Source organism: Dasypus novemcinctus, chromosome 26, assembly GCF_030445035.2.
Source record: "Dasypus novemcinctus isolate mDasNov1 chromosome 26, mDasNov1.1.hap2, whole genome shotgun sequence".
In the NCBI taxonomy this organism is placed as follows: Eukaryota; Metazoa; Chordata; class Mammalia; order Cingulata; family Dasypodidae; genus Dasypus; species Dasypus novemcinctus.
In genome coordinates, this window is record NC_080698.1 from 15,144,617 (window position 1) to 15,170,531 (window position 25,915).

At 42.3% G+C, this 25,915-nt stretch overlaps 1 protein-coding gene across 2 annotated transcripts in view; it reads left to right on the plus strand.

Moving 5' to 3' along the window:
- The window catches only part of CACNA2D3 (calcium voltage-gated channel auxiliary subunit alpha2delta 3), a 933,078-nt gene that overhangs the window by 399,982 nt on the left and 507,181 nt on the right, over positions 1–25,915 (plus strand). For both annotated transcript variants that reach the window (XM_058288134.2, XM_058288135.2), the window contains exons 6-8: positions 11,028–11,159; positions 18,535–18,595; positions 18,688–18,838. In XM_058288134.2, the coding sequence (XP_058144117.1) occupies positions 11,028–11,159; positions 18,535–18,595; positions 18,688–18,838 (344 nt within the window). The remainder of the gene's footprint in view (positions 1–11,027; positions 11,160–18,534; positions 18,596–18,687; positions 18,839–25,915) is intronic.

Below are 25,915 nucleotides of genomic sequence, written 5' to 3' on the forward strand. Positions count from 1 at the left end.
TAGGGGAGGAAGAATATTTAGAATATTTAAGGCAAAAAAGAAATAATGTACTCATGGATGTGAAATCTCATTGGGGATTAACCCGGAAGCCTAGCACTCTGAGCTACAGGCTGAGAGAATCTAGAGCATCCTCTCAGATTTGCCAGGAGGTGTGTTTATCCTTCATTTTGCTTCCCAACTCCATCCAAAGTGGTTCAGCATTGGACCATGGATCCTTTTCACAGCTCTGGTACCAGGGGTGCCAGAAATTGGCTCCAGGTTTATGAAAATCAGCCTGCATTTAGTATCTAGCATATCTAGTTAGTTGGAAAAGGAATTTAGCTTACCTCCTCCCCAGGCAAGATTATGTACTGGGGCAACAGACTTCAATATTCTGAGGATCAATATCCTCATCTGTAAAATGAGGAGAGGTTTAGAGGAAGGGTAAATGTTTGGCAAATACATGATGTTGTAATTCAGCACATATTAAGGGCTATTTTCCAGTAGATAGTAGTGCTTAATAATTAGCATCAAAACTATTCATTATTTAATCTATGATCCATTTAAAATGAATACAAGAGATGTCATTTACTTGCTGAAATGGGAGACATGAAAACTATCCAGCCGTTTTCCTCTCGAGTCTGGTTTAAAATGCAATGCTGAGCAAAACTTCTGTGTGGGCTCAATCTCCCTGGCTCTCTGTGCCTGGTGTAATTTCATATCCTGGAGGTACACAGCTTCAGAGACCTTGAGGAAAGCCCAAAATCTTTCCCCTAGTCTTAGGCAAGTCGAGAAATACCTTCCTTAAAAGAAAAGCACTTCAAAGACTCCGTTGACCCTAAATTCAGTCCCCTTTGCTCAAATAATAGATTGTATGAATGACTGTCTGTAATTCCATACTGGCCAATATCTTTGTCATGCACATGCAGATTCTCTAACAATTGATCTACATTCTGTGGTGAAAAAAGTCATGCAGTTCTTCTGATTCACTGGGGGATAAATGACATAGAAAGAAACACTAATTGTGCATCAGTTGACTTTGAGGTCTTGGAGAGGAAACTCCTGGGCCTTTGTGGATGCACTAAGGCATCCATAAGAATTTGGATTGTTTGAAGGGTGTGTCTTGGGAAGAAGTGGGCTATGCTGGCTAAAGATTTCAGAAGAAAAGGCATTTGATGTGGACCCATGAATAAAAGAGCAATGGGTCTTGGCACTGATGGAGCAGAGTTAATGTCCATCAGAAAGTGTCAACTGGGCAGGAAATTATGAATCTGCTGAAATCCGAACTCTTTACGGTGGACTGCCCACCCCTCCACCCTCCTCTCCAACCTTTTCCCCGGGAACACTTGGCCCCAGCAACATTTGCTGCCTTGCTGTCCCCCAAGATCAACTTGGGGTTTCTAACTTGTTCTTCCTGCTGTTTAGAAAGCTGTTGCTGCTCTCTACATTTTCATGGCCGATGCCTTCTCAACATTTGGATCTCCCCTCTGTATGGGCATTTTTGACCGTCCAATTTAAGAACAAGTGCCAAGTGAGGTTGTTTTTTTTTTTTTTTTTAAACTTTTTAAAATTGATTTTGTAAAAATATTACATTAAAAAAACAATATGAGGTCCCATTCAACCCCATCCCCCCCACCCCACCACTCCCCCCCCCCCCCCCCCCCAGCAACACTCACTCCCATCATCATGATATATCCATTGCATTTGGTAAGTACATCTCTGGGCATCTCTGCATCTCATGGTCAATGGTCCACATCATGGCCCTTACTCTCCCACATTCCATCCAGTGGGCCCTGGGAGGATTTACAATGTCCGGTGATTGCCCCTGCAGCACCATCCAGGGCAACTCTAAGTCCCAAGGCACCTCCACATCTCATCTCTTCCTGCTATTCCCCATACCCATATCAGCCACCATGTCCACTTTTCCCACTCCACTCCAATGCCACCTTTTCTCTGTGGACCTTGGATTGGTTATGTCCATGGCATCTCTATGTCAAGAGGAGGCTCAGATTCCACATGGATACTGGATGCAATCCTCCTGCTTTCAGTTGTAGGCACTCTAGGCTCCATGGTGTGGTGGTTGTCCTTCTTCAACTCTGTCTTAGCTGCGTGAGGTGAGTCCAATAAATCAGATTGTAGGAGCTGAAGTCTGTTGAGGCTCAGGGCCTGGCTATCATATTGTCAGTCCAGAGATTCAAATCCCCTAAATATATCTTAAACCCCAACACCAACTACAATTCCAGTAAAGTAGCATGAAAGTCTAATGAAAAGAGATTCCATCTGAATCCAGTTTCATCACGTAGAAACACCAGCTCCAAAGAAGGGCCATCTGACATGGCAGTGAACCCCATCTGCCATGATGATATAGCCCGTGGGTCTCTTTAGCCCTCAAAGGAACCAATACCTGGGGTTGTATCTACTTCATCTGTCTCTTAGATTCTGCTCAGTTGTGCATAAGGGCAATCCTTGGAGAGATAAAATGGAGGCAAGGGGTTGCCTTTGGGGGGGGCTTTGCGGGTTTGAGGGGGGATGGGGATGGGCAGATGGGTAATCTTGCCCAAAAAGTGGGGGGAGGGAGGGGTAGCATACGAACCAAGTGAGGTCTTGAACCCAGAACTTAGACTCCAAAGCCTGAGCTCCACTTAATTACACTGCACTGTTAGGGTATGGCCTACCGAATCTCCATGTAAAGAACAGGGATGAGAGCGGGAAGCTCTTCTTGAGACGTTGGCTTTTGTTTTTGTTTTTGTTTTTTGCTAATGTACCAAGTCAATATAGTCCACATTTATGGAGCAATTGCTTAGCTAAGTCATTTACATCCATTAATTTTCTGGAACCCCTATGGACTGGTTATCTCAGGTGGGACTCAGGGAGTGGCACTCATGACTGAAGTATGATGATAGAAAGCACTGCCTCATTCAACACAAAGATGAAAAGTTGTGGGAGTGTATGTAGGGGGCAGTGTACAGAGAGAACATTAGCCCGTGTAACAAAGGCAACCCCCAGTAAGAATGTGCAAACCTGAGGGTAAAGCACAGCCAAAAGTTATTTGGGTGGAAATAACAGAAGGAAACTATAAAAGTAATTTGTTGTTGGGTTATCTGACACTTTACAAAGACAGATCAGGGATGTGTGGGACGCTTTTCAGATACAAATTGCAAATATATCACAAAGGTGGTATGGGATTCTTATTCTCCAAGCACCTGCTAGCAGTCTGCTTTACTAAAAGCTGAACATCTGATAAATTCGTGACTAGCATCATAGGTAATCTCAGAAGATAGAGGACGCAGGAAGCGGAACTGCTATTTCTGGACTTAATATTGACCAATATGAACAATAAGTTGATGTGGTATGGACAGGGACATTGGGGCAAAAGACCCTGTTACCTTGGAATTCACTTCATTGAAAAGAGAACTAGACAGTTCACTAGACACATACACTAGACATTAAGGAAGAGGATTTTAATCCAATTCAGTGATTTAGAGGCAGGCCGTATTCACAGAGTTCAAGAAGAATGGTATGCTCATAAAAATGTAATGCGGACATGAAAATTGTGAATTGTTCCCATAAAGAAGAAAAGGGAGAGGGCGATTAAATGTCCTGCACTAGTAAAGGGCCTTTACCTACTAAACTCAGCTTTTTATTCCCCCAAAGAGAACAAAGTCTGTTTATTCTGATGAGTAGAACATTTGTTTTCAAATGTTTAAGGGATGGCAAAATGAAGGTAAGTCAAAATTACTGGATAAACCCAATTGATGGAAGAAAGAGGTCTTATTTTTTCCATTTTATAGAGAAGAAAAGTGAGGATTAGAGAGGTCAGGTAATTTGTATAATGCCAAACAGCCAGCAAGTAGCCAAATCAATATATGAATTCTGTTCTTTTCTGTTCTTCTTCATTCCAAAGTTTACACCATCCTGCTGGGGAAACAGCTAGCTTTGCAAATAATAGCGATTTTCTTGCCCACACTTAGGACATCTTTTTTTGAGCACTTAAGATGAAACAATTTTGAAATTTATTTTTAAAAAGATAGGGTTGATATCCTTCTTAAAAGATTATTATTAGAGCAGTAAATGTACTCAGGACTTTTTAAAAACTGGGTATCTGCCCAGTGAATGTTTGGAAAAGCACTGGCCTGTGCCTCAGAAGACCCATCTGTTCTGGACCTGCCACTACTTGGGTGACTGAGAATAGTCAAATAATTTTGTCTGAATCTCAAGTTCCTCAACAGCAAAAAAAAAAAAAAAAAAAAAAAGAGAATAATATCTACCCAGAATATTTAACAAAATATGAATAAGTTTGATCATTTATATGGAATTACTATGTAGGGGATATTAACTAAAATATGATGTCCCTTTATAGAGTATTTTAGAGTTTCTAAAAAATTCTAATTTTGTAGATTTAATAGAGTACTCTTTTTATAATTTATTTGTTTTAGGGTTACATTAATGCTCTGAACTCTAACAATATTTGTAGGCAAAATAATTTATTATTTCTGAATTTCAGTTGTAACTTTGTCTTTGGTACTGCTATGCATCCCTATTTTTCCGCAATGGGTTGGAAATGAGGGCTATAAATAAGAGCTATTAAAGTCAAGCTGTTAAGACCTTATGTACTGCATAGATGAAGGAGGCAGGAGTGGAAAGCGGAATCCCTAGCATGACTCCCAGGTTTGTAGCTTAGATGACTAAATGAATGGAGCTGCCATTAACCAGAAAACGGAGAAATGAGAATCAGGTTTTAGGGAAAGATGACAAACTTAAAAAGAATATGTTATAAACCATGGAATGAGTACAAATCATGTGGAATAGTGATCCTCTATAGTGGGTTGAACACTGGTCCCCCAAAAATTATGTCCAAGTCCTTTCTCCTAGTACCTGTGAGTGTGGCTTTATTTGGAGAAAAGGTCTTTGCATGTGTAATCAAGTTAAGGATCTTGAGTTGGGATCATCCTGGACTTAGGGTGGGCCCTGAAATCAATAACTAGTGTGCTTAAAAGGGGAAGGAGGGGGAGTTTTGACATTGAGGCACACAGAATGAAAGACCAAGTGAGGCTGGAGGCAGAGACAGGAGTGAGGCATCTACAAGCCAAGAACCATCAGGAATTGCCATGAGGAGCAGATGTAGCTCAGTGGTTGAGTATCTGCTTCCCATGTACAAGCTCCTGGGTTCAATCCCTAGTACCTCCTTAAAAAACACAAACAAAAAAAAACAGCCGCCCCCAGAATTGAGGAGAGAGGCCTAGAAGGAATTCTCCCTTAGAGCCTGCAGATAGAATCAACCCTGCCAAAACCTTGATTTCAAACTTCTGGCCTCCAGACCATGAGAGAATGGATTTCTGTTGTTTTAAGCTGTCCAGGTTATAATCATTTCTTTTGCCAGCCCTAGGATACTAATAGTACACTACCCCCTAAGAAGATTAGGGGTTACGGTAGAAGCTATAGCTCAGAATAATCCAGGACTCCTGAAGAACTCTAAATGAGGCAAAGGGAGTTTGTCAACAGATTTTGAAACAAAAGAAAAGAGGAAAAGTGTAGATCTACTTGGGGATGGTGCTGTGATGATGAGAAAGCAGATCTTCTCAGCTGGAGAGGGGAGGAATGTCAAGCTAGGGTGCTACTCAGATCCTAACACGAAGTTTGCCTTCTCTTCATTAGATGGCAGGAGGCACTGGGGACCCAGGTTCTTGGGGTGAGTTTGGCAGCACTGGCCTTTGGGTTACTTCATTTCTGTTCTCTGGGAATAAGGTTGGGAAAACCATTTTTAACTCAAGTCTCTTTTTCCCTAAGTATTTAGATGACTGCCATTTAATAATGTTATCACTTTCCTGTTGTTGTTTTTTTCCTTCTCTTAAATGACTGTAACAGTGGAAAGCAATTTATAGTTTTCTCTTCCATTGAAACTGCTTTCTAATCAAGCCTGTGAAATCAATACATTATGATTGTTTCACAAGCCCAGGAAAGTGTTATTTCAAATATTTGATCAAACGGCTATGTAATCTACCCTCCAAATGCTAGACCATATGTTTTTTGTTTTTTAAAAATAAATAAATAAATAAAATTTTTTAATGTTACATTTAAAAAATATGAGGTCCCCACCCCCCTCACTCGACTCCTCCCCCCATAACTACAACTTCCTCCATCATCATGAGACATTCATTGCACTTGGTGAATACATCTCTGAACACCACTGCACCTCATGGTCAATGGTCCATATTCATAGCCCACACTCTCCCACAGTCCACCCAGTGGGCCATGGGAGGACATACAATATTTGGTAACTGCCCCTGCAGCACCACCCAGGACAACTCCAAGTCCCAAAAATGCCCCCACATTACATCTCTTCCTCCCACTCCCTACCCCCAGCAGCCACCATGGCCACTTTCTCCACACCAATGCCACATTTTCTTTGATTACTAATCACAATAGTTCATGAATAGAATATCAGTAAGTCCACTCTAATCCATACTCTATTCCTCCATCCTGTGGACCTTAGAATGGTTGTGTCCATTCCACATCTATATCAAGAGGGGGCTTAGATTCCAGATGGATACTGGATGCAATTCTACTGCTTTCAGTTGTAGGCACTCTTGGCTCCCTGGTGTGGTGGTTGACCTTCTTCACCTCCATGTTAGTTGAGTGGGGTAAGTCCAATAAACCAGAGTGTAGGAGTTGCAAGTCTGTTCAGGTTCAGGGCCTGGCTATCACATGGTCAGTCCAGAGATTCAGGTCCCCTGGGTATATATTAAACCCCAGCACCAACTACCATTCTGGTAAAAGTAACAGGAGAGACTTGTGGACAAAGATCACATCTGAGTCCAGCTCTATCACACAGAAACACAAACTCCAAAGTAGGGTCAACTGACGTGGCACTGAACTCCATCTGCCATGGCCATAGAACCTGTGGGTCCTGTAGCCCTCAGAAGAACCAATATCTGAGGTTGTATCTACTTTATCTGTCTCTGGGACTCTGCACAGGTGTGCATAAGGGTGACCCTCTGATAACCTTCTGGCTCTTTTTGGAGACTCATAGCAATATAAACTCATTTGTCCTTTCCATTCCCCCTTTTTATTCAGGTCAAAAAGTACTTTTAACTCCTGGTATTATATGTAGATTGAGATATTATGCTGGTCCGAGTTGACCCTTTTATTCAAGGTCATTTTTTAGTTACACCATCAGCTAGTACTTGGTAGTAATCCCTCGGTGCCAGGGAGGCTTGTCCCCAGGAGTCATGTCCCACGCTGGGGGGAAGGCAACGCATTTACATGCTTAGTTTGGCTTTGAGACTGGCCACATTTGAGTAACACAGAGGCTCTCAGAAGGTAACTCTTAGGCATCCTGCAACTCTAGGCCTTGTTCTTATTTCAGGTGCACAGGCTCACAAGCATAGTCATTAGTATCAAGGGCTGATTATTGGACCTTCCTTCTTTTTTGGTCTTTGCCATTGCACTTGGAGCATTGTTGCTGTTCCTTTAGGGCCTGTGATAGAGCTCCCCTGGCTAGGAACTCAGCAATCCCTCAGTTGTTGTTTTTAATTGTAACCACTCATCCACTGCTGGTGGGAATGCAGAAGGATCCAGCCATTCTTGAGGACAGTTTGGCAGTTTCTCAAAAAACTAGCTATAGATTTGCCATATGACCCAGCAATTCCACTCCTGGGTATATACCCAGTAGAACTGAAAACAAGGACACAAACTGATATATGCATGCCAATGTTCATGGCAGCATTGTTCACCATTGCCAAAAGCTGCAATCAACCCAAATGCCCCTCAACAGATGAATGGATAAGTAAAATGTGGTATATACATACAATGGAATACTACTCAGCTATAGGAACGAATACACTACAAACACACGTGATAACATGGATGAATCTTGAGAACCTTATGTTGAGTGAAGCAACCCAGGAATTGAAGGACAAATACTACATAGACCATATGTTTAATCACTCTACATCCCCTTGTTCACCATTGCCCAAGGTAAATTAAAACTGCTTTCCTTGAAGATGTACAACTTCAGAGCAAGATTTGATGTCCCAGTGAGATGGGTGAAATGATCCTTTGGCCACCACAGCCCCCTTTGCCTCTCTGAATGTGCTCATAGTTCCGCAGGGTACAATCTTCAGTTTCTAGAACCACCATAGGCAGCTTTTCTCTACCAAAAAGAACCCACTCTCAAGGAGAAAAAAATGTCTAACTGGAAGTCATTGACTCCTTAACATGTTGAGACAGTGAGCTGGTGAAATGGAATTTTCGCTCGTAATTGTGGAAAGTTTTTATATAACACTGTCATAATTGAGGCCATTGACAGAGGAGGCAAGGATCATGGATTTTTCAGTGTCATTTTTGTATTTGCATCTTCATGGATTAATTTTAGTGGCTTTTGCAGCAAGAAGTGAGTCACAGTAATTATTGTCAAGCTTGGACAGGAACGATAAAGGTCTCCATTTTCCAGGATTGTGAGGATAAAGTCTTCCTTAAAATTACTTTGTGGTAACAGGAGGATTTGAACTCTCCCAGCCTATGATATAGCTTACTGTAGTTTACAAGAGTTAGAGCATTTATCCTTGAGATGGAAGTCAGAATCCAAATTGCCTATTGAATCTAGGTAAGTGGTCTGAAAGAATAAGGCAGGCCTGAGGTGAGGCAGTGAGACAAGACCCCGTGTCCGTGGGCTGGATCAGGGGCCATTTCATGAGCTCTGCCTAAGAGCTCTCTAGATGAACATCCTGGGGCAGCTTCTGGCGAAGGGCAGGTAGCTGTGGAGGAGGGGTGAGGTGCTCTGGTGCCGATGGTGCATTGCCTTGTCAGTGGGCCCATTTTATATTTTGCTTATTGGTTTACCAGGCGGCCTAGTGACTGGAGTGATGGACTCTTCTCATCCCTCCTTCCTGTGAGGTGTGAAGGCATCCCTGGAAGGCATGCCTGGTCGATTGCCTTGATGCAGGGTCCCACAGGGAATGCTGGTGCCGGTGCTGGACTGGGGGCTAATGGAATAGCTCCACTGATGGCTTTGTGAATGCTTTTTGCATTTGCTCTTTTCCATTGGTTCATTTAACCTTCCAAACAGCCCTCTTAGATGGGTATTTTATCATCATTTTACAAATAAGGAGACCCAGGATTAGAAGCTCTACTACTTATCATTTGGATACTCTTAGGAAATTACCTAACCTTCCTGTGCTGCAATTTCCACTTCTATAGAAGGGAGAATAGCAATGGAACAATCCTTGGAGGGCTTTTGTAGGGATGGGAGAGAAGTGAGCCTAGTACAGTACCTGCCCCACAGGAAGGACCCAATATAGGTTTCTCCTCCTCTGCCCAATTATTCATATGAAGATCCTTGTCTCATTCTCACCCTCATCATACTAGGCTTCAACAATTATTGCCTTTTAAAATTTTTATTTCCTAGATGCCTGATACATAGAGGATGCTATGTAGCTGTAATAGTGATTCCCAACTTTGGATGTACATTAGAATCACCTGAAGACATCTTGATGCTCATTCCTTCCTCCACATCATTTCTAGCAGGATTTTTACAGGTGATTCCCAAGCATCAGTGCTTTTTAAAGCCCCCCGTGTAGATTCTGGTAAGGAACCAAAGTTGGAAACCACAGACCTTGGAAGATAGTTGCCCTTCTTCTTCCCTCTCCTTTCCCTCCACCCTGCTCAGCTTTGTCTCTCTCAAGCCTCTTCACTGCCTCAGGCCACTCTGTCCCTTTTTTTGCCCAGTCACTCAAGCTAGCTACCATAGCCATTTGACTCCCTCCTGTCCAGCACACTTTCCATCCAAAGGCTATTGCGAAGAGAAATGTCCAGCTCTGATCTGTATTATGAAAAGATACTTCTGTCAACAATATGAAGAAGGAATTGGAGAAGCAAGTAAGTGTACTCAGTGCTTTAGGGCTGCTTCAGGACCTACTGTAAAATCCTCCAAAGTCCTTAGCCTGACAGTCTAGGCTCTCCTGGATGGTCTCAGCTTCTGTTAACAACCTCCTCACTCGTGCTGAGTCCCTTTACCCTTCAGTAAGGCCATAGCCATTTTCTCTAACCCCACCCTCATCTTGCAGGAACTTGGTGAATGTTTCTTCTCTTAGAAGCCAATGTTGCTTGGTGTGGCATCATTGTGAAACAGCTCTTCAGTGGTTAAAAAAAAAAAGTATAATAGGTGGTCACAGAGCTATGACCCATGACCCACCTTGTCAGCCAGTATGAAAACAAACAAAAACCAAAAAAATCCTGTTTATTTTCCTTCTTTTTCTTCACTCTTATTTCCTATCTACGAGCAGAAGGTGAAGGGTTAACTTTGGGCTGCCAAGGGTGAGGAAAAGGTAAGATTTGCTTACGGATTGCAGGATGGAAGAGCAGATGAGGGCCTGGTATGTGGAGAACAACCTTCCTTCCCTCTGTCCTTCTGTTTTCTATCCATCTCTTCATCCATCCACAAAAGTGTTTGGCGTTCTTTCCGGGGTCACAGGAAATACGGCAGAAAACCAGCAAGAGGGCTCAGAAGCTGCTGAACATAAGTGGAGACATTAGTTATGGAATTCTAATTAAAAAAAATTTTTTTTAATAAAGCAAACTTCCAAGTAAGGGGTGGGGAGGATCGGTGCAGAGGCCTGGTTGTCTGAGGGGAGTGCAGTGAGAGAAGGTACCTCTTTCCTAAGGAAAGGTCTATATTTTTAAATTCTGAGCTTTGGCTCAAGGCAGATAGGGGAGCAGGAAAATAATGTTAGGAAGGTCTCTCTTGGCTTTCTCAAGAACTATAGGCTCCGGGGGATTGAAAATTACAAATAAAGGGATGTGCCTTTCAAACAAGGAGTTATCAGTAGAGGCTTCTGTGTCAACTGGAGTGCTGGGGCAGGATGGGAAGCCTGGTGCCTGGAATTTCCAGGAGCTAAACGTTTAAGGAACTATAACTTTCTTTGAAGCCTCCTGCCAGATGGGCTTGTGTGGGATGCCTGCTGGAGTTTTATTTCACTTTGTTTTATAAACTAACTCCCTCTCTCTCTCTTTCTTTTTCTCGCTCTTTCTTTCTTTCTCTCTCTTTTCAGACCCAGCAATTGTCAACGGTGTTTATTGGTCTGAATCCCTGAACAAAGTTTTTGTAGATAACTTTGACCGTGACCCCTCTCTCATCTGGCAGTACTTTGGAAGCGCGAAGGGCTTTTTTAGGCAGTATCCAGGTGAGTATCACTGCCTTGACAACTGTGGTTCAGATTAAAGAGCCTGTAGTATTTTTCTTTGTGGTTAGGCATTTGCATTTTGGTCTCTTCCTTTATGAGTAAGTGAAAGATTTTGTCCTTCTAATTGGGGTGCAGGGCAGAAATGCCAGTGTGTCCCTTGCATCCTTTCCCTTCTCCCACTTCCCACAAACGCTCCTCAGCACCCTCCTGCCCTATGGAAGATGTTTCCATTGGTCCAAGAACTTCCCTCTGGACCTGCACGTGGCTTCAATATCTTTCTCCGTAGAGTCATCCATAGAGCTGCCACCATGTATGAGGAATTGGGATGTGCAATGTACTGTATTTAATCCTTCTGCACAAGAGTTTGGTTTTATTATTGTTACTATTACTACCACTACTGTTAGGGAAAGGAGCAAATAATACTTGTGCAGAGTTAAATTCTGAACAAAAAGTATAAGAGATGGAGAATTTGAATTTGGATTTCCCCACTCAAGAGTGGGGTCACCTTGGAAGAAGAATTGAAATGGCTTAAGTGCCACTGATAACAGTAACCCCTCTCCAAGGGTCATCAGCTGCATCCCAAGCAGGTGCATCGGTCAGAGTTTATCCACAGGACCTTTGGAACAGGTATTCCTTCTGGGGCCTTTTTTTTGCCATCGGATTTTGATTTTGGCTTGGTTTGAATTTTAATTAAAAAGAGACATTTTAGTTTTGCTTACTAAGTTGTGAAAACAGGGCTCGGGGCTGCAATTGTGCCAACATCACAGCTGTAGGAATTAACAAACTCAACCTGAAAGAACGGTGGGGGGTGGGGGGGGACTCTATGCATAATCTTGGAGCAATTAAGCGGAGTCTTTTATGTTTTCATTAAGTAAGACTAGGCACCTGATGTCTTCCCTCACTGAGGCATGGAGGCAGCCAGCCACCGCCTTGAGGAGCTCTCTGCCCTGCACACAGCATCTGTCCCTGAGGCTTGCCTGCCAGGGTGTCTGCTCTGCCAGATTAGTTAACATTTCCCAAGAGCCGTGTTCAGCAGGGCATGCACAGTTCCTCCTGGAACTCAACAGAAATTTAAACAATAAGCATCCTATTAAAGATAATGCTATAATAAACAGTGGCGTATTAAAGTTCCAGTTCCACTAAATTGCAATCTGCCTGAGACATTCAATAGAGAACACATTTAATGTAGATGCTGCTGACATGAGGGCATGGAGGGGGTGTTCGTCCACCTAGGAAGCCACATGGATATCTTGCCATCTTTCCATGTGACATTAGGATGAGGATGTGATGGATAAGTAGAAACCATGATCATCTGTTGTCTCCACCAGCAGGAAGTCCCCAAATGATGGTCTTAAGGAAACTTGAAAATAAAGGAATTCCTCATAAAGGGTTTATGTAAAAGGAGAGACTAATTTATGTGCAGAGTTTTTATCAATCGGATAAAATATGTTAATGCTTATAGTCCTTTTATGGCATTTTTGGCTGAAGTTTTTTTTTTTTTTCAAAGATTTATTTATTTTTATTTATTTCTCTCCCTTCCTCTCCCCACCCCAGTTGTCTGTTTTCTGTGTCTATTTGCTGTGTCGTCTTTGTCCACTTCTGTTGTTGTCAGCAGCACGGGAATCTGTGTTTCTTTTTGTTGCGTCATCTTGTTGTGTCGGTTCTCTGTGCGTGTGGCACCATCCCTGGGGCAGGCTGCACTTTCTTTCACACTGGGCGACTCTCCTTACGGAGTGCACTCCCCTACACGGGGACACCCCTACGTGGCAGGGCACTCCTTGTGCGCAAGCGCACCAGCACTGTGCATGGGCCAGCTCCACACGGAGGCCCGGGGTTTGAACCATGGACCTTCCATGTGGCAGACAGATGCCCTAACCACTGGGCCAAGTCTCTCCTAGGATAGCTGCCCCCAGGACAGAGATGTTTCTTTGGTCTATCCCTCTGTCAGCAGCACTCACAATAGCACCAGCACCGTGTGGGTGTTCATTACATATTTGTTGAATGAACTAATCAATCACTCAGTAGATCAAATTCTACCAGGTATATTGTCTCCTCTGGATAACTGCTCACCAGCTGCAGTTGGGTGGAGACTTGGTGACCCAGCTAGGATCTGACCTAAATATAGTATAGAACTGTAGTTTCTTTTCCCCATTCTCTCCCACCTCTACCTCTTCCTAGGCACCTGCCATTTCCAGTGCCCACCAATTCCTGGTTGCTGGATGTTCTGTTGCCCATTTACTTCATGATGTCTCCTGAGCATCTCATTATAGTTAGTTGGATTTTTTAGGCTCTTTGTTTTCCAGAAGGCATTGGATCATACCTGCCCTTTTCCAGCCTAGTCCTGTTCATCATTTTACAACCCTCTGGGGTACCCAATTTCTACCTGGTTACTGTGTGGGGCCACTGGTTCTAACCTATCTTTCCTATTCTGGTCAAGGCTCAGTCTTTTCCAAAATGGTATGGCTGGTAGACACTTCTTGTATCTACCCATCCCTGTCTACATAGAGAGAAAGCCATGTCTATGCTGCATAGATGGATCAATATCTAATCAAAGACAGAATATAACAAGGTAAATGCATGATGGTGACAAGCCTTGGTCTCTTCCCAGCATCAGACTCTCATTGTTTCAGAGATGCAGATCTGGAAGTCTATTCTAGTGGAAGCCTTGATGACCACATTAGAAATTAATTTTCTCACCTTCTCCATGGTTTGTATGCCACAGGAAGGGGAAAGCTGGTTCACAACTACTGCCATGAGGAGGCAGGCAGAGGGCTAACTAAAGAGCTCTCTGCAAGTCTGGACTTTAAGTGCTGCTCACCAGTAACCCATCAAGTATAGGTTCTATGTGCAGCATTAATTGTTTTCATCCTCTTGTCCACCTGCCTCACTAGGCCCAGGTTTAGTGACGGGTAAAGTATGATTGATATAGGGGTCCTTTTCCTTGGTCAGCTCAACAAGTCCTTCCCAATAGAAATGATCATGGAAACCATAGTTCATAGTTTTTGTAGCCCCTCTCATGGTGCATGATCTCATAACAGATGGTTTCAGGAGAGAACATTCGATTGAATAAAGGAGCTTTTATGGAGGACTGCACAGTCAATTTCTTAGAAAATACTTTAAAGCCAAAATTGACTGTAACTCACATTAGAAGCCAACATTTCATTCTAGACTATGTATTTTTTTAAAAAGTTATACTGGAAGGTATTTATTTAAACTTTATATCATGAGCCAAGTCCAAAATAGTTTTGAGGATGGAATTGGGCAGGGCTCATCCAGTTAAGAATAAACCAGCATGTACTACTGCTTGATTTTCCTTCCCACCTTTCCATATCTCTCTGGGTTTTTGTTCTCAAACTGGGATGAGAATAGAAATATTGTGTTGCCATGAGTTAGTATCTGTTCAGGTGCTGGGTTGTGGAGATGGTTTGTTCTGACCTTGGGTATCATTGGCAGTTTCAGGGAAATTTTATGGAAAAGACTTTGTACTGAAGAGAGAAGAGAAACAATGGATTAGGACATATTTGTTGAGGTGGAAAGAAAGGTGGACATTAGAGCCAGGCAGAAATAAATCCAGAAGGCAAAAGCTATTTGGATTTTTATTATGCTATTTGTTATAGTCTTTCCTAGTTCTATTAGACAGTCTTAAACCTCTTTGCCCCATGGAATTACACTGGCATTAGATGGCCTGACCCTCAGACACTGTTGTATTAGCATCTGCTCTATTGACCCTGTTATTCATTTTCATGTGCTATAGGAGAACATGGAGGCATGTGTTGTCTTAGATGAGATCAATTTCCCTCCAATGCTAGTTTGCAATGCCTATGGGAGCGATATCAAGGGATATAGGAATGTTACTAGTATTTTAAATTCAAAACCAATTTGAGCATTTGAAACTGCAGTAGAGATTTTGACACTATTTTCAGTTTCACTGAGTGATCTGCTAAAAGTTCTAGAGGCCCTGTGCTCTAAAAGCTGTAGAAGGCATGCTAGCAATCATTGATGCTGATAATGAAGCAGAGAGTACCTCAGAGAGAATGCTGTAGGGTAGGCAAATCTGCTGCTAAACTGCATCATTCTCTCTGTCTTGAGTTCCATGCCCCATTTGCCTGGATCTCAAAAGGCATGTTGGCAATTCTAGAAATTTTGTGGCTCATGAGGGTGCTTCTTGCTTAAGTAACAGTTCCCTGGATCTCGAAGATTTGAAATGAGCCACTTATTCTTTCTCTGGAATTTGAAATCACATATATATTTTAAAAATACTTGTGTATATGAAAAATTTTTGCTAAAACATTGATATGTCCTAGGGAAGATAATACCATCTAGGACAGGATTTCCTGAAGTTTGCCTCCTGAACACTTTGTTCTGAGATTCTTGCTATACTTAAACAGATTAAGGGACCTCAGAGGTTCCTCCCATAGTGTAGAAGCCAGTTGTGCTTTTGTTCACTTAATGCATATTAACATCCTGTGAACTTCTCATAGAACACACTTATGGAAATGCCTGTGTAAGGAAGAGGACAGTGGAATGGGAGATGAGACTCCAGTCTTGACTGGACACCCAGTCACACACTCAGGATGATCTCTGACCTCTGGGAGCCTTGGAGGCCTCATTGTGAAAAGAAGATTTTGGCCCTAGCTTTGAGTCAAGATGTGATGTCTATTGTTACATTCAGGGCAGCTGTGACAGTCCTGCAAGGGCCTGTCTCTATCCTGCTATATGTGTAACTGTTGTCCTGACCAGGAAGGAAGCAGGACTCATGCTTCTTGCAGTTGCCTAGGCGCCTTCCCCCCACACTGAAGTTCTCTATGCCACACCAGCATCTCTTCCACTCCTGTACCTGCTCTTCTTAGCTTCAGGACCTTGGCACGCATTGTTCTCTCTTCCTGGTCTGTCTTCTTCACCCAACCACCCCCACCCCTCACTTCTGTTTAACAAGTCCTACCCACTGTACTGGGCTACATAGCATCCCCCAAAATTCATGTCCATCTGGAGCCTCAAAACGTGACCTTATTTGAGAATGAGATCATACTGGATAAATCCATGTGTCCTTACAAGAAGAGGAGAGGATACAAAGGCTCAAAGGGAAGAAGACCAGGTGAAGTCAGAGGGAGAGATTGGAGGGATGCAGCTATAAGCCAAGGAATGCCAGGATTGCTGGGAGTTCACTAGAAACTAAGAGGAGGCAAGGAAGGGATTCCCCCTAGAGCCCTCAGAAACAGGATAGCCCTATTGACAACTTGGTTTGAGACTTTTGGCTGCCAAAACTGAGAGAATACATTTCTGTTGTTTCATGCTACTCAATTTGTGGCCACTTACAACAGCAGCCCTAGGAAACACATCTACCATCATTCCCCTCTCAGGTTAAAAGAAGACCCTTCCTCCCATCAGGGATCAGAACCATCTTTCATACTCTAGCATAGCATCAGGTACTTCTCCTTTGTAGAGTCTCTGATACTTGTGCTTTCTCATCTAGTGTCTTCTTCCTGTTAGATGAGAGGCTTCCTGAGCACAGGCAGGGACCAGATACATCTTAGTCTCCATGCCCATCACATGCCCTTGGCCAGTTTGATAAAAACTGTGATTAGTAGACAAAAGGCCATTTGATCCATTTTCTCTTTGGAATGGTATCCCTTACCAGTTCTCTTAGCACACTCATTTTATCTTGACTTTTCAAAAAGCACTGAGTTTCAGCAGTACCTGGGAAGGGCTTATAGCAGGAAAAGTGTCTCAATCCCAAAGCAGATCATCAAGTGTCATTAATCCTTCCTTGCAGGCTCTGACCTGAATATTGAAGCTGTAAGAAGAATGTCACATTTTGTGCTCCCCATGGAGCACACAGGCAAAGGGCTCATGTAGGGGTGAGAGGAAAAGGCAGAAGCTGGGGATGGGGTGGTGAATGGCCAATGGTTTATGCAGATGTGGCCATGGCCCAAGGCCCTTGTCACAACTGAATTCAAGAAACATCAATGAACACTTACCATGCATGGGCCAAGCACGTGTAGAAAACAAAACCAAAAAGCAAAAATAATGTGTCTACATTGGACTCAAACCAATTCTTTCTGGAAGTACAAATTGGAGCATAACCTAACCTCATTAGTGATGTAATTTCATTGTGTGTCAAAACTGTGTTATCCTAATTTTACTGGGCTTTCAGCAAAGCAGTGTGTCAGACATTTTTCTTTATAAATTACATTGTTGTCTTTAGTGTCCAGTATCATGTCAGTTATGTTTTATCTCCATTACCAACAGATCTTCAATTGGCAATGACTTCTAATACTGCTGCTCTCTAATTTCTAATAGGGAGATCTTTAAATTAGACACATCTGGAGGTGGGAAAATATAGCTAGAGAAGGGGGGGGGGATTGTGGGATAGTGTAAGGAGGACAGAATGAAACATCTTTGGGTTGCAAATTACCATCTCCAGGTTATGTGTAATAATTGGGGGGATGTTTATATTAAGCACATGCCTATTATTAGCATGCTTGATCCAAAAAGCTGACCATTGTTAAGTGGAAAGGGGAACCTCAATGCCACAAATGGAGTCAGGATTTTCTTCTGTGAAAATCATTTTTCTGTTTTTAGCTTCTTATCTCCAAAGTCTTTGCTTCAAACCCTCTATCCCTGAAAGAGCTCATGGTTGGAAACAGTGGTTTTTCTATCTTTTATTAAGCAGAAAAGCCTTTTTAATGACATTTTATTCTAAAAAACTAATTTTCTAAATAGAAAATATAACCTTTGGATAGCCTTGACCAGTTTGCAAACCCTGGGACTAAGGATATGGAATTCCATTTTATATCCTGGGAAAACTCTTCAGGCTTCAAGATCTGAAATTCAAACTTTATTATTCAACCTAAAGCCATTTTATTTCATTTCGGTGCAGAAGGCAGGGCCAAAATCCTTATTTTATAAATAAGAGTGGGAAGGGAACAGACTTATATGTATTCTGAGGTGGAAATATTGAGTCATATATATGCCTTCTATCCCACTATGCTATGGACATTACCTCTCCCTGGTCTAGGAATGGGCCCAAACTCTGACTAGAGGTCAAAGAATGAGGCTGGGTGGTGGAAAATGAGCATGGCTAATTTTATCATGAGCCAAGGAAAGGGGCTGGTGTCACATCCTCTCTCAAGGGATAGACTGATACAGAAGGTGTCTCCACTCTCCAGCAGGACTGTGGTGCAGCTGAGCTCAGGTTTTTGTCCCTAAAACGCCTTCCCACAGTTTGTGATGGAGCACGTGATAAGATACAGGGTTGATCTTTGCATGTGATTTTTCATCCTGTCCATTCAATCAGCAATGTAGAGCAGCCTTGAAATTCTACGAATAAACATTTGAAGTTTCTATGTTTCTTACAACCCCATTTTTCTTCTAGGGATTAAATGGGAACCAGATGAGAACGGAGTGATTGCCTTTGACTGCAGGAACCGAAAATGGTAGGCAATGGCCAATTTCTGTAAATTTTGAAAAGAAAAAAACTTGGGAGAAGGTTGAGAGTTCATTTTTCCTTAATTTTCCCCTGACCCAGGTACATCCAGGCAGCTACTTCTCCAAAAGATGTGGTCATTTTAGTTGATGTCAGTGGCAGCATGAAAGGACTCCGTTTGACTATTGCGAAGCAAACGGTATCATCTATCTTGGATACCCTGGGGGATGACGACTTCTTCAACATCATTGCTGTGAGTCCAACTGTTTTGTGCTTTCTTTGCCTTGTGGGTTCAGAGCGTCTTTCAGTGGCCCCCAGTTAATGCTCATCCTGCTGATGGACAGTCAGCATCTAGATGCCAGGGATTGGGTGTGGCGAATGGTGTGGGCTCATTGAGTGGGAACATGGGTGAGCTTTCAGAGATTGTGTTTCAATGCTGTTTGAACACAATTCTTCTTCCAGGCACTGTCATCTGGATGAGTAGTTCCACATTTGACATTCCAGAGGAGCTGACCATTTCAGAACTATGGGGAATAGTCCCAGCAAGATTTTTCTTAAATCACTAGAATTTCTCTTGTGGAAATGAACTTTAAGCTAGACTGGTCTAATGATACTGGTAGTGGTAATAATCATAGTGATAAAAGGACTAAAATTTGAAGGACAGTTTAGGGTATATCAAACACTTCCCTCTTAGCTTCTGAAACAAAAATAGCAGTATGAAGTACCTACTGTGTGCCAGTTGTGTTACTTTTCTTGTTTATAGTATGCTTGAGCCTCATAGCAAACCCTAGATGGTAGGTGGTGGTTTCTGCATTTCTCAAATGATGATGCTCAGATTGCAAGCATTTCAGTAAGTGGCCCCAGGTCTCAGAGCTGGAAGGGGCCAATCAGGGAACCAAGCCCAAGGGTGGGTAAGTCACATAGTATCTGTGATTATATAAAGGTGAGCACTTCCCTGGTTTCTATCTATGACTCTCTTTCCTCTTTGCCCTGTTTTCTCTAGTATAATTCTCATCCCAAAGCTCATACCCTCCCACTCTCTTTGTAAAGAAGGTAGTCACGTGGAGCCTGAAGTATGTGCATGACCCCATTTTGCATTTGGATCATGGTGGAACTGTGTTGAGCAGCAGAGGCAGGGTGGTAAGCCAGATGGAGCTTGGGCTTTGGCATCAGGACTTGGTTTAGCATCCTAGTTCTTCCACCTACAGCTAGTTTAGTCTAAGCATCAGCACTCTCAGCTATGAAGTGGGTGTAATTATACCAGCCCACAGGGTTGCTGTGGGCCTTGCCAGAGCTGACCTGATGTGAGCAGTGCTGGCCATTGTGGGACAGAAAACAGGGTGCTATTTGAAGAGCAGAAATGGGCCACACTGAGAATGCCATGACCTGTAATTGCTTGACTTCCTGCAAGCCTCCAAATAGGGCATGTTATCACAGGACTCTTAGGGTTGGGCAGCTTGCTGCATGGGCATGAACTCACTTTTTCACACTAGGCCAAAGGGCATGGGCCCTTACGTGACATTGGGGTTGCACAGGGGATTCCTTGAGCTAGTGTCCTACCAGCATGCTTTGATGAATCTTAGAGCAAAGGGGCATGACTTCAGGGCAGCCTGATTTGTGGCATTGGATTTTGAAAAGCCCTTAAAAGGGAAGGGAACAGAAAGAGAGTAATAAGTTCCATGGGAGCAGGACTTCATCTTGTTCCTTCATTGATGTCCCCAAAGTTCCCAGGACAGTGCTCTGCAAATAGTTTGAATAGTCCTTGAGTGAATAATAATAAAGAACATCCATAGAGTGCCCACTGTGTGCAGGTCACTTGCTGAGCGCCCTTTGGAGATCATCCCACCAAATCTTCATTCCAGCTCTGAGCTTCATGGTGAGAGATGGAAGTACAAAGAGGCGGAAGGCACTAATCATGGTCATGTGGTCAGGACTCAGTTAATGCCTCTCCAGTGTTACCTTGCTCTGCTTCCTGAGCAGAAGGGAAGAGAATTTAGTTGATCTGCTCAGCCACCTCACAGCGAAACTATAGGGCCCTAGAGTACAGTTATTCTTTGGAAGAAGAATTTCAAAGAGTTAGACCTTTGCCTTTTAAATCAAGAAAATTTACTCTAGTCTCCGGTTTCATTGTGAATATGCAAATATAGCTTGATCCCCATACATCCTGAAGCATTTAAAGATAAGCAGCTAATTTGAGACTATCTTTCTTATTAATCTTTAATTACTCATTAAGGAAGTATCAGAAATTTGCATAATAAGGGCCAACTAATTACATGTGAATCCTTTATCAGTCACGATTTAGTGTTTTGTTAACAAAACCAAGCAGTTGAAGTAATCTATGTAAGTTCATTAAGATATACAAACAGTGTCAACTCAATAATGAAAGGAGGGTGATCATGATAATTAAAAGCAAACATGTCACTTATTCTAGAAAAGTTCAGAAAAAGCTATTTTTAACCAAAAATTGTCCCAATATGTAAAGAAATCCATTAGAGATCCCCTTGAACCTCACTGTACATCTGTTAGTTTTGAATATAAAATATAAATGATCAGCTTCAAATCTATTTAAAGAATTACTTCAACAGCTAGAAAGATGCTCTGAACTTTTTCATTTGAAGCCTTTATAGTAATATTATGAGCAAGGTTTCCTCAGTGAGCAAGCAAATGGGTCAGATATGCTAGTGAAATTATATTAAAAGAACAAGATCATAAAGAATCTGTCAATCAACAGTAACTTTTACATGTTGATTGTCTTTTAATATAGGCAAATAGATGTAAAGATTTGAACAATTCTGAAATATTCCAATGCCCTTTCTATTCAACACCTATTCTTCCAAATATCCATGTATATGAACACATCATTCTTCCACAAAGATAGGATCATATTTTACAGAATATGCAGCAGTTTGCCTTTGTACTCTGATTGCAATCAACTTCCTATGCATTTTAATAGAAGGACATTGCATCATGTATAGCTGATATAAATTATTTAGCCAATTCCCACTTTGCTGGGCACTATACTCTTGTGAGTCTTTTTTCTTGAGTGCTACAGTGAATGAACTTGGCATCTAAGTTTGTCTGGTTGGGTATGCTTCTTTTGAATAAAATCTAGAAGTGGAACTGCTTTACCAAAGAGTGTGCACATAGTCAGATATTACCAGAATGTCCACCAAGTGAGCAGTAATGTTTATACACTTAATAATAGTTTAAGGGGCCTAAGCAATAGGCCCCTTAAACTATCTGCTTTCCTTTCAAACTTCTCTTCTAACCCTAAGTGTGTTTCACCATTTTCCCCTTTGTTGTATGTGTTTTATGTGTTCTTTTTTACCTCTTCTTCTTTCCACCCTGGCATTACTTCTAGTAATATGGTGTGAGTTTTCCCTCAATCTGTTTAAATAAAATGGTCACATGCCTCCCATCTAGAGGAGGGGAGGTAGAATCCTACTGCAGGCTCTTGTAAGTGCAAGAGATGAGATATTTGAAATTCTGTCCAGAATGCCTTGTAAATCTGTTGGAGTACATTGCTTTTGTAGGCTTGATTCCATTTACAGGAGAGGACATTATCATTTCACCCTTCATTATGCTGTCAGCCTTCTCTTGCTTTCTGGGTAGACGCTGGCGGAGATATTTCAGTGTTTTAGAGAGAAAGTAAAGAATACGATCTTTATGTTCAGCGTTGGAAGCCCTCGTGCACTGTGTGTTTTTGTTGGTACAAATCTAATTCATCATCATCATTGGATTTTCGGTGCCCTTATGGGGGAGGGAGGAGGTAGATTTAAATAGTTGGGAAAGCTTTCATAGGTTATTTGAGCCCGTTTTTCATGTTTTATTAAGTTCATTGTTAAATGCATCTTATATATTATATAGAAAAGCTTCTGAAGCAGGTCTTCCCAGAGAATAAATGGGAAAGAAAAATGCCAAAAACGTTTTAGCTTTCATGGGTATGGTGTTGCAAAATCGATAAAAAATTGATGAACTAAATGATTGTAGTATAAAAGAATAGTTGAAATACGAGAGTAGTTTTGTACAATCAAAGTTAAAATTTAAGGTCAAATCACCGGTGCATGAAGAAAGATGTCTCTGACAAGAGAAAAGCCATATTTTTCTGATCTGCTTTGAAGTCTAATTCTAAGCCATGCATTAAATTAACAATATTATCATAAAAATGAGGGTGCTAATTCTGCCCATTGCTGAAATTTCAAAAATGATTTTTACAGAAGCCTAAGCCATGCATTAAATGAACACAGTATTAGCTGGGCTGATATTGGTAAATCAATTTAAATGCCTCCTCCAGTTATATTTGTGTAGAGTTGAATAGAGAAGAACATCATTTGTTAGTTCAACCCAGAACTTTCTGGTGTCCTGGTTTTAATTTGCAGAATTTTCTTTCAAACTGTTGCTCCAGTGCTTTGCCTGCTGTTGATTTGCTTTTTAAAGTAATCAATTCCGTATTAAAAGTATGAGGATAGTATTTCCTTTTGGTGCTCATTTGTTCTGTACTACTAATTAACGTCCTGTCGTGTTTCAAATCACATAAGAAGCTTTTGTAATGCAAAATATCCCTGGGATGTCTTGTGTTGGTGAAAATATTGTGGGTTCATCTGCTTCATTACATAATCCCTACACATTTTCATTCTAAAGGCTATCTAATACAAAATGCACCAATAAAACCATGACAATATTTAATGGACTGACAATTGTGCATTGTTTTCTTGGCTGCATGGGCAAGTCAGCATTTTAATTATACGTTTTCTGTGTGCATTTGTGGAACTTTGGATTCTCTAAAATGTACCCACTTCCTTTACTTTTTGTTTATCTGCTTTTGAAGGGGATAAAGATTCTCATCTTATTTTTTTTAGCCCTGTTGTAACAGTAATCAACTTTTTTTTCAAGCTTTGTTCCTAGTGTTTTCCACCTGTAATCTCCTCTACAATTCTTGCCTTTCAGTTTGTTGTTTAGGTTATTTCCTATTGAGTGCTGAGTGTGAAGTCTGCCTGCCTGGGCCTTGTGGTTGCTGTGCTTCTTGGGGTTGGGGAGATCAGGAGGCAGGGGCTCAGAGTGTAGTGTGCCCATCTTAAAATGGGGCTATCTATTAGCTTCCTTGGGCTGCTCTAGCCAAGTACCCAAAACTGGCTGCCTTAAAACTACAGAGATTTATTCTGTCATAATTCTGGAGGCTAGAAGTCTAAACTCATTATGTCAGCAAGGTTGGTTCCTTCTGGAAGCTCAGAGGAAGAATCCCTTCTGAGTTTCTCTCCTGGCTTCTGGTGGCTGCCAGCAATGCCTGACACTCCTTGCCTTCCTTGCAGGTTTATTGCTCCAATATCTGCCTCTGTGGTCTCATGACCTTCTCCCTGTGTATGTCCGTGTCTGTGAGCCTTTACATGGCCTTCTGACAAGGACACTGGTCATGGGATTTAGGAATGTCTTCATCCTGACTGGATTCTATCTGCAAAGACCCTATTTCCAAATAAGGCCATATTCACTGGTACCGGGTTAGGGCTGCAGCATCTTTTGGGGAGGTCACAGTTCAACCCAGAACAAGCAGTGAGGGAGGCTGCAGGAACACAGACCGGGGCAGGTGACCAGGCCTGGGCCTCTGTGACGGTGCCTCAGAAAAAGCAATGACTGAGTGTGTGGCTCAAGAGCGCTAACCAGGCATAAGCAATGGATGGGGCAGGAAGGGCAGGAGGAAAGAGAATGAGCAACTGAGGAAGCAGGTGTGATCCCCCCGCCCTCCACATTCCCTAGCAAGTGTTGGGGTTCAGTGTGTCTGGAGAGTATTGTGGTGGGGTGAATGTGGGGTTGGGGGGTAATGGTGAGAAGAAAGGGACTGGGTTGAGGGACTCGGACCAGACCAAGCATGTAGTCAGCTTCATGCGGGAATTTGGACTTCATCTGGAGGCAGTTGACATGGGGGGGGGGGGGAAGCACGGGAGGGGTTGCAATTGAATGTGACCTGTTGAAATGTTCTCTTAAGTCTCTTCCTTCTTGGTTTTCCCTCATCCTCGTTTTTACCCAGTTGATGATTTTAGAATTGTTACGCCTAAGAGTTGTATCACTTTCATCAGCCAAGTCCAGCTTCCAACCTTAAATAGAGATCAGAGTCCTTAATATCATCCAGAACCCATATTTGGTTGTCTTCACCCTCCTGTCTCTGGGCTGTGGTTTATGTTAACCATTGTATGACCCGATTTGACACTGATGCTGAAGCTTGCATGACTGGGGCCAGTCCAGCACAGATGCTCTTTGTTTTCATATCCTTCTCCAAATGTTCTGTCCATTCATTTAATTAAAAAGAAACTTTCCTTTCTCTTTCTAAATCATTATCAGAGTCCCCATTGAGACTTTTGCTGTGTCTTTTAAAGGAGACATATAGGGATTGCTTACAGAGATGGGCACAAGGAAGGAAAAGGCAGATGGTGATGGGTCCCTGACCTTCAGAGAACATAGAATTGGTCAGTTGACACAAGGGGGAGAGGGAGGGACAGTTCCCCTGGGAAGAGAGTGGTGGGATTTAGTCTATCATCTGAGAATCTGAGAAACAGGCTTGTTTCAAACTTGTTTTGCCCTTGGATGAAACTGCGGTATTGTAAAGAAGTGCTTTTTAGCCTGAACCAGAAAAGCAGGCATTATCTCCAGGTGTAATGCACATATTCTTTTACTAATAAAAGTAAGAAAAAGTAGTTTATGCTCATACCACAATGGTGATCACATGCAAATTTAGCCAGTGTTTTATGTCCGCAGCACATAGAAGGTGCTTCGTTAATACTCAATAAGAAAACTGCAAACCAATGTCAACAAATGGTTCCATGGCATCTGCTTTCCACAAAAGGATTTGGCAGTAAGTTGGCTGCACCATCTTGGCTCCAAGTCTTCCAAAGAAGGTCTTCTCCACTGGTGTGTGTGTGGGGAGTGGGCTGCACTTCAGAATGTGGCATCGGGTGGGACATGTGCTGTTATGCACTGTGGGTTTTGGTTAGTGCGTGTCCAAAGAGGTCAAAAGCATGCCACCCCTCTTCTCCCTCCTTTGCAATTGCCCCTAACCCTCTTCCTACTGAGCAAGCACCAGCTCACCCTCTTATCCATTGGCCTTTCTGTTAGCACACGTAATGCATCTATATTTTCATTCTCTTTTGTGCACTTGTGCACCTGCGCACAGATGCCTTAGTTGTCTATCTAATATACCAGGGTTTGGGTTGACTATTGAATTAACTCATTCTTTCCTCACAGTGAGTTCATGAGAGAAGTGCGGTTATAATCCCCATTTTCCCAACAAGAAAACCGAGGTTTGGTGAGTTGAGGTGCTTGGGTCAAAGCCACCCAGTGT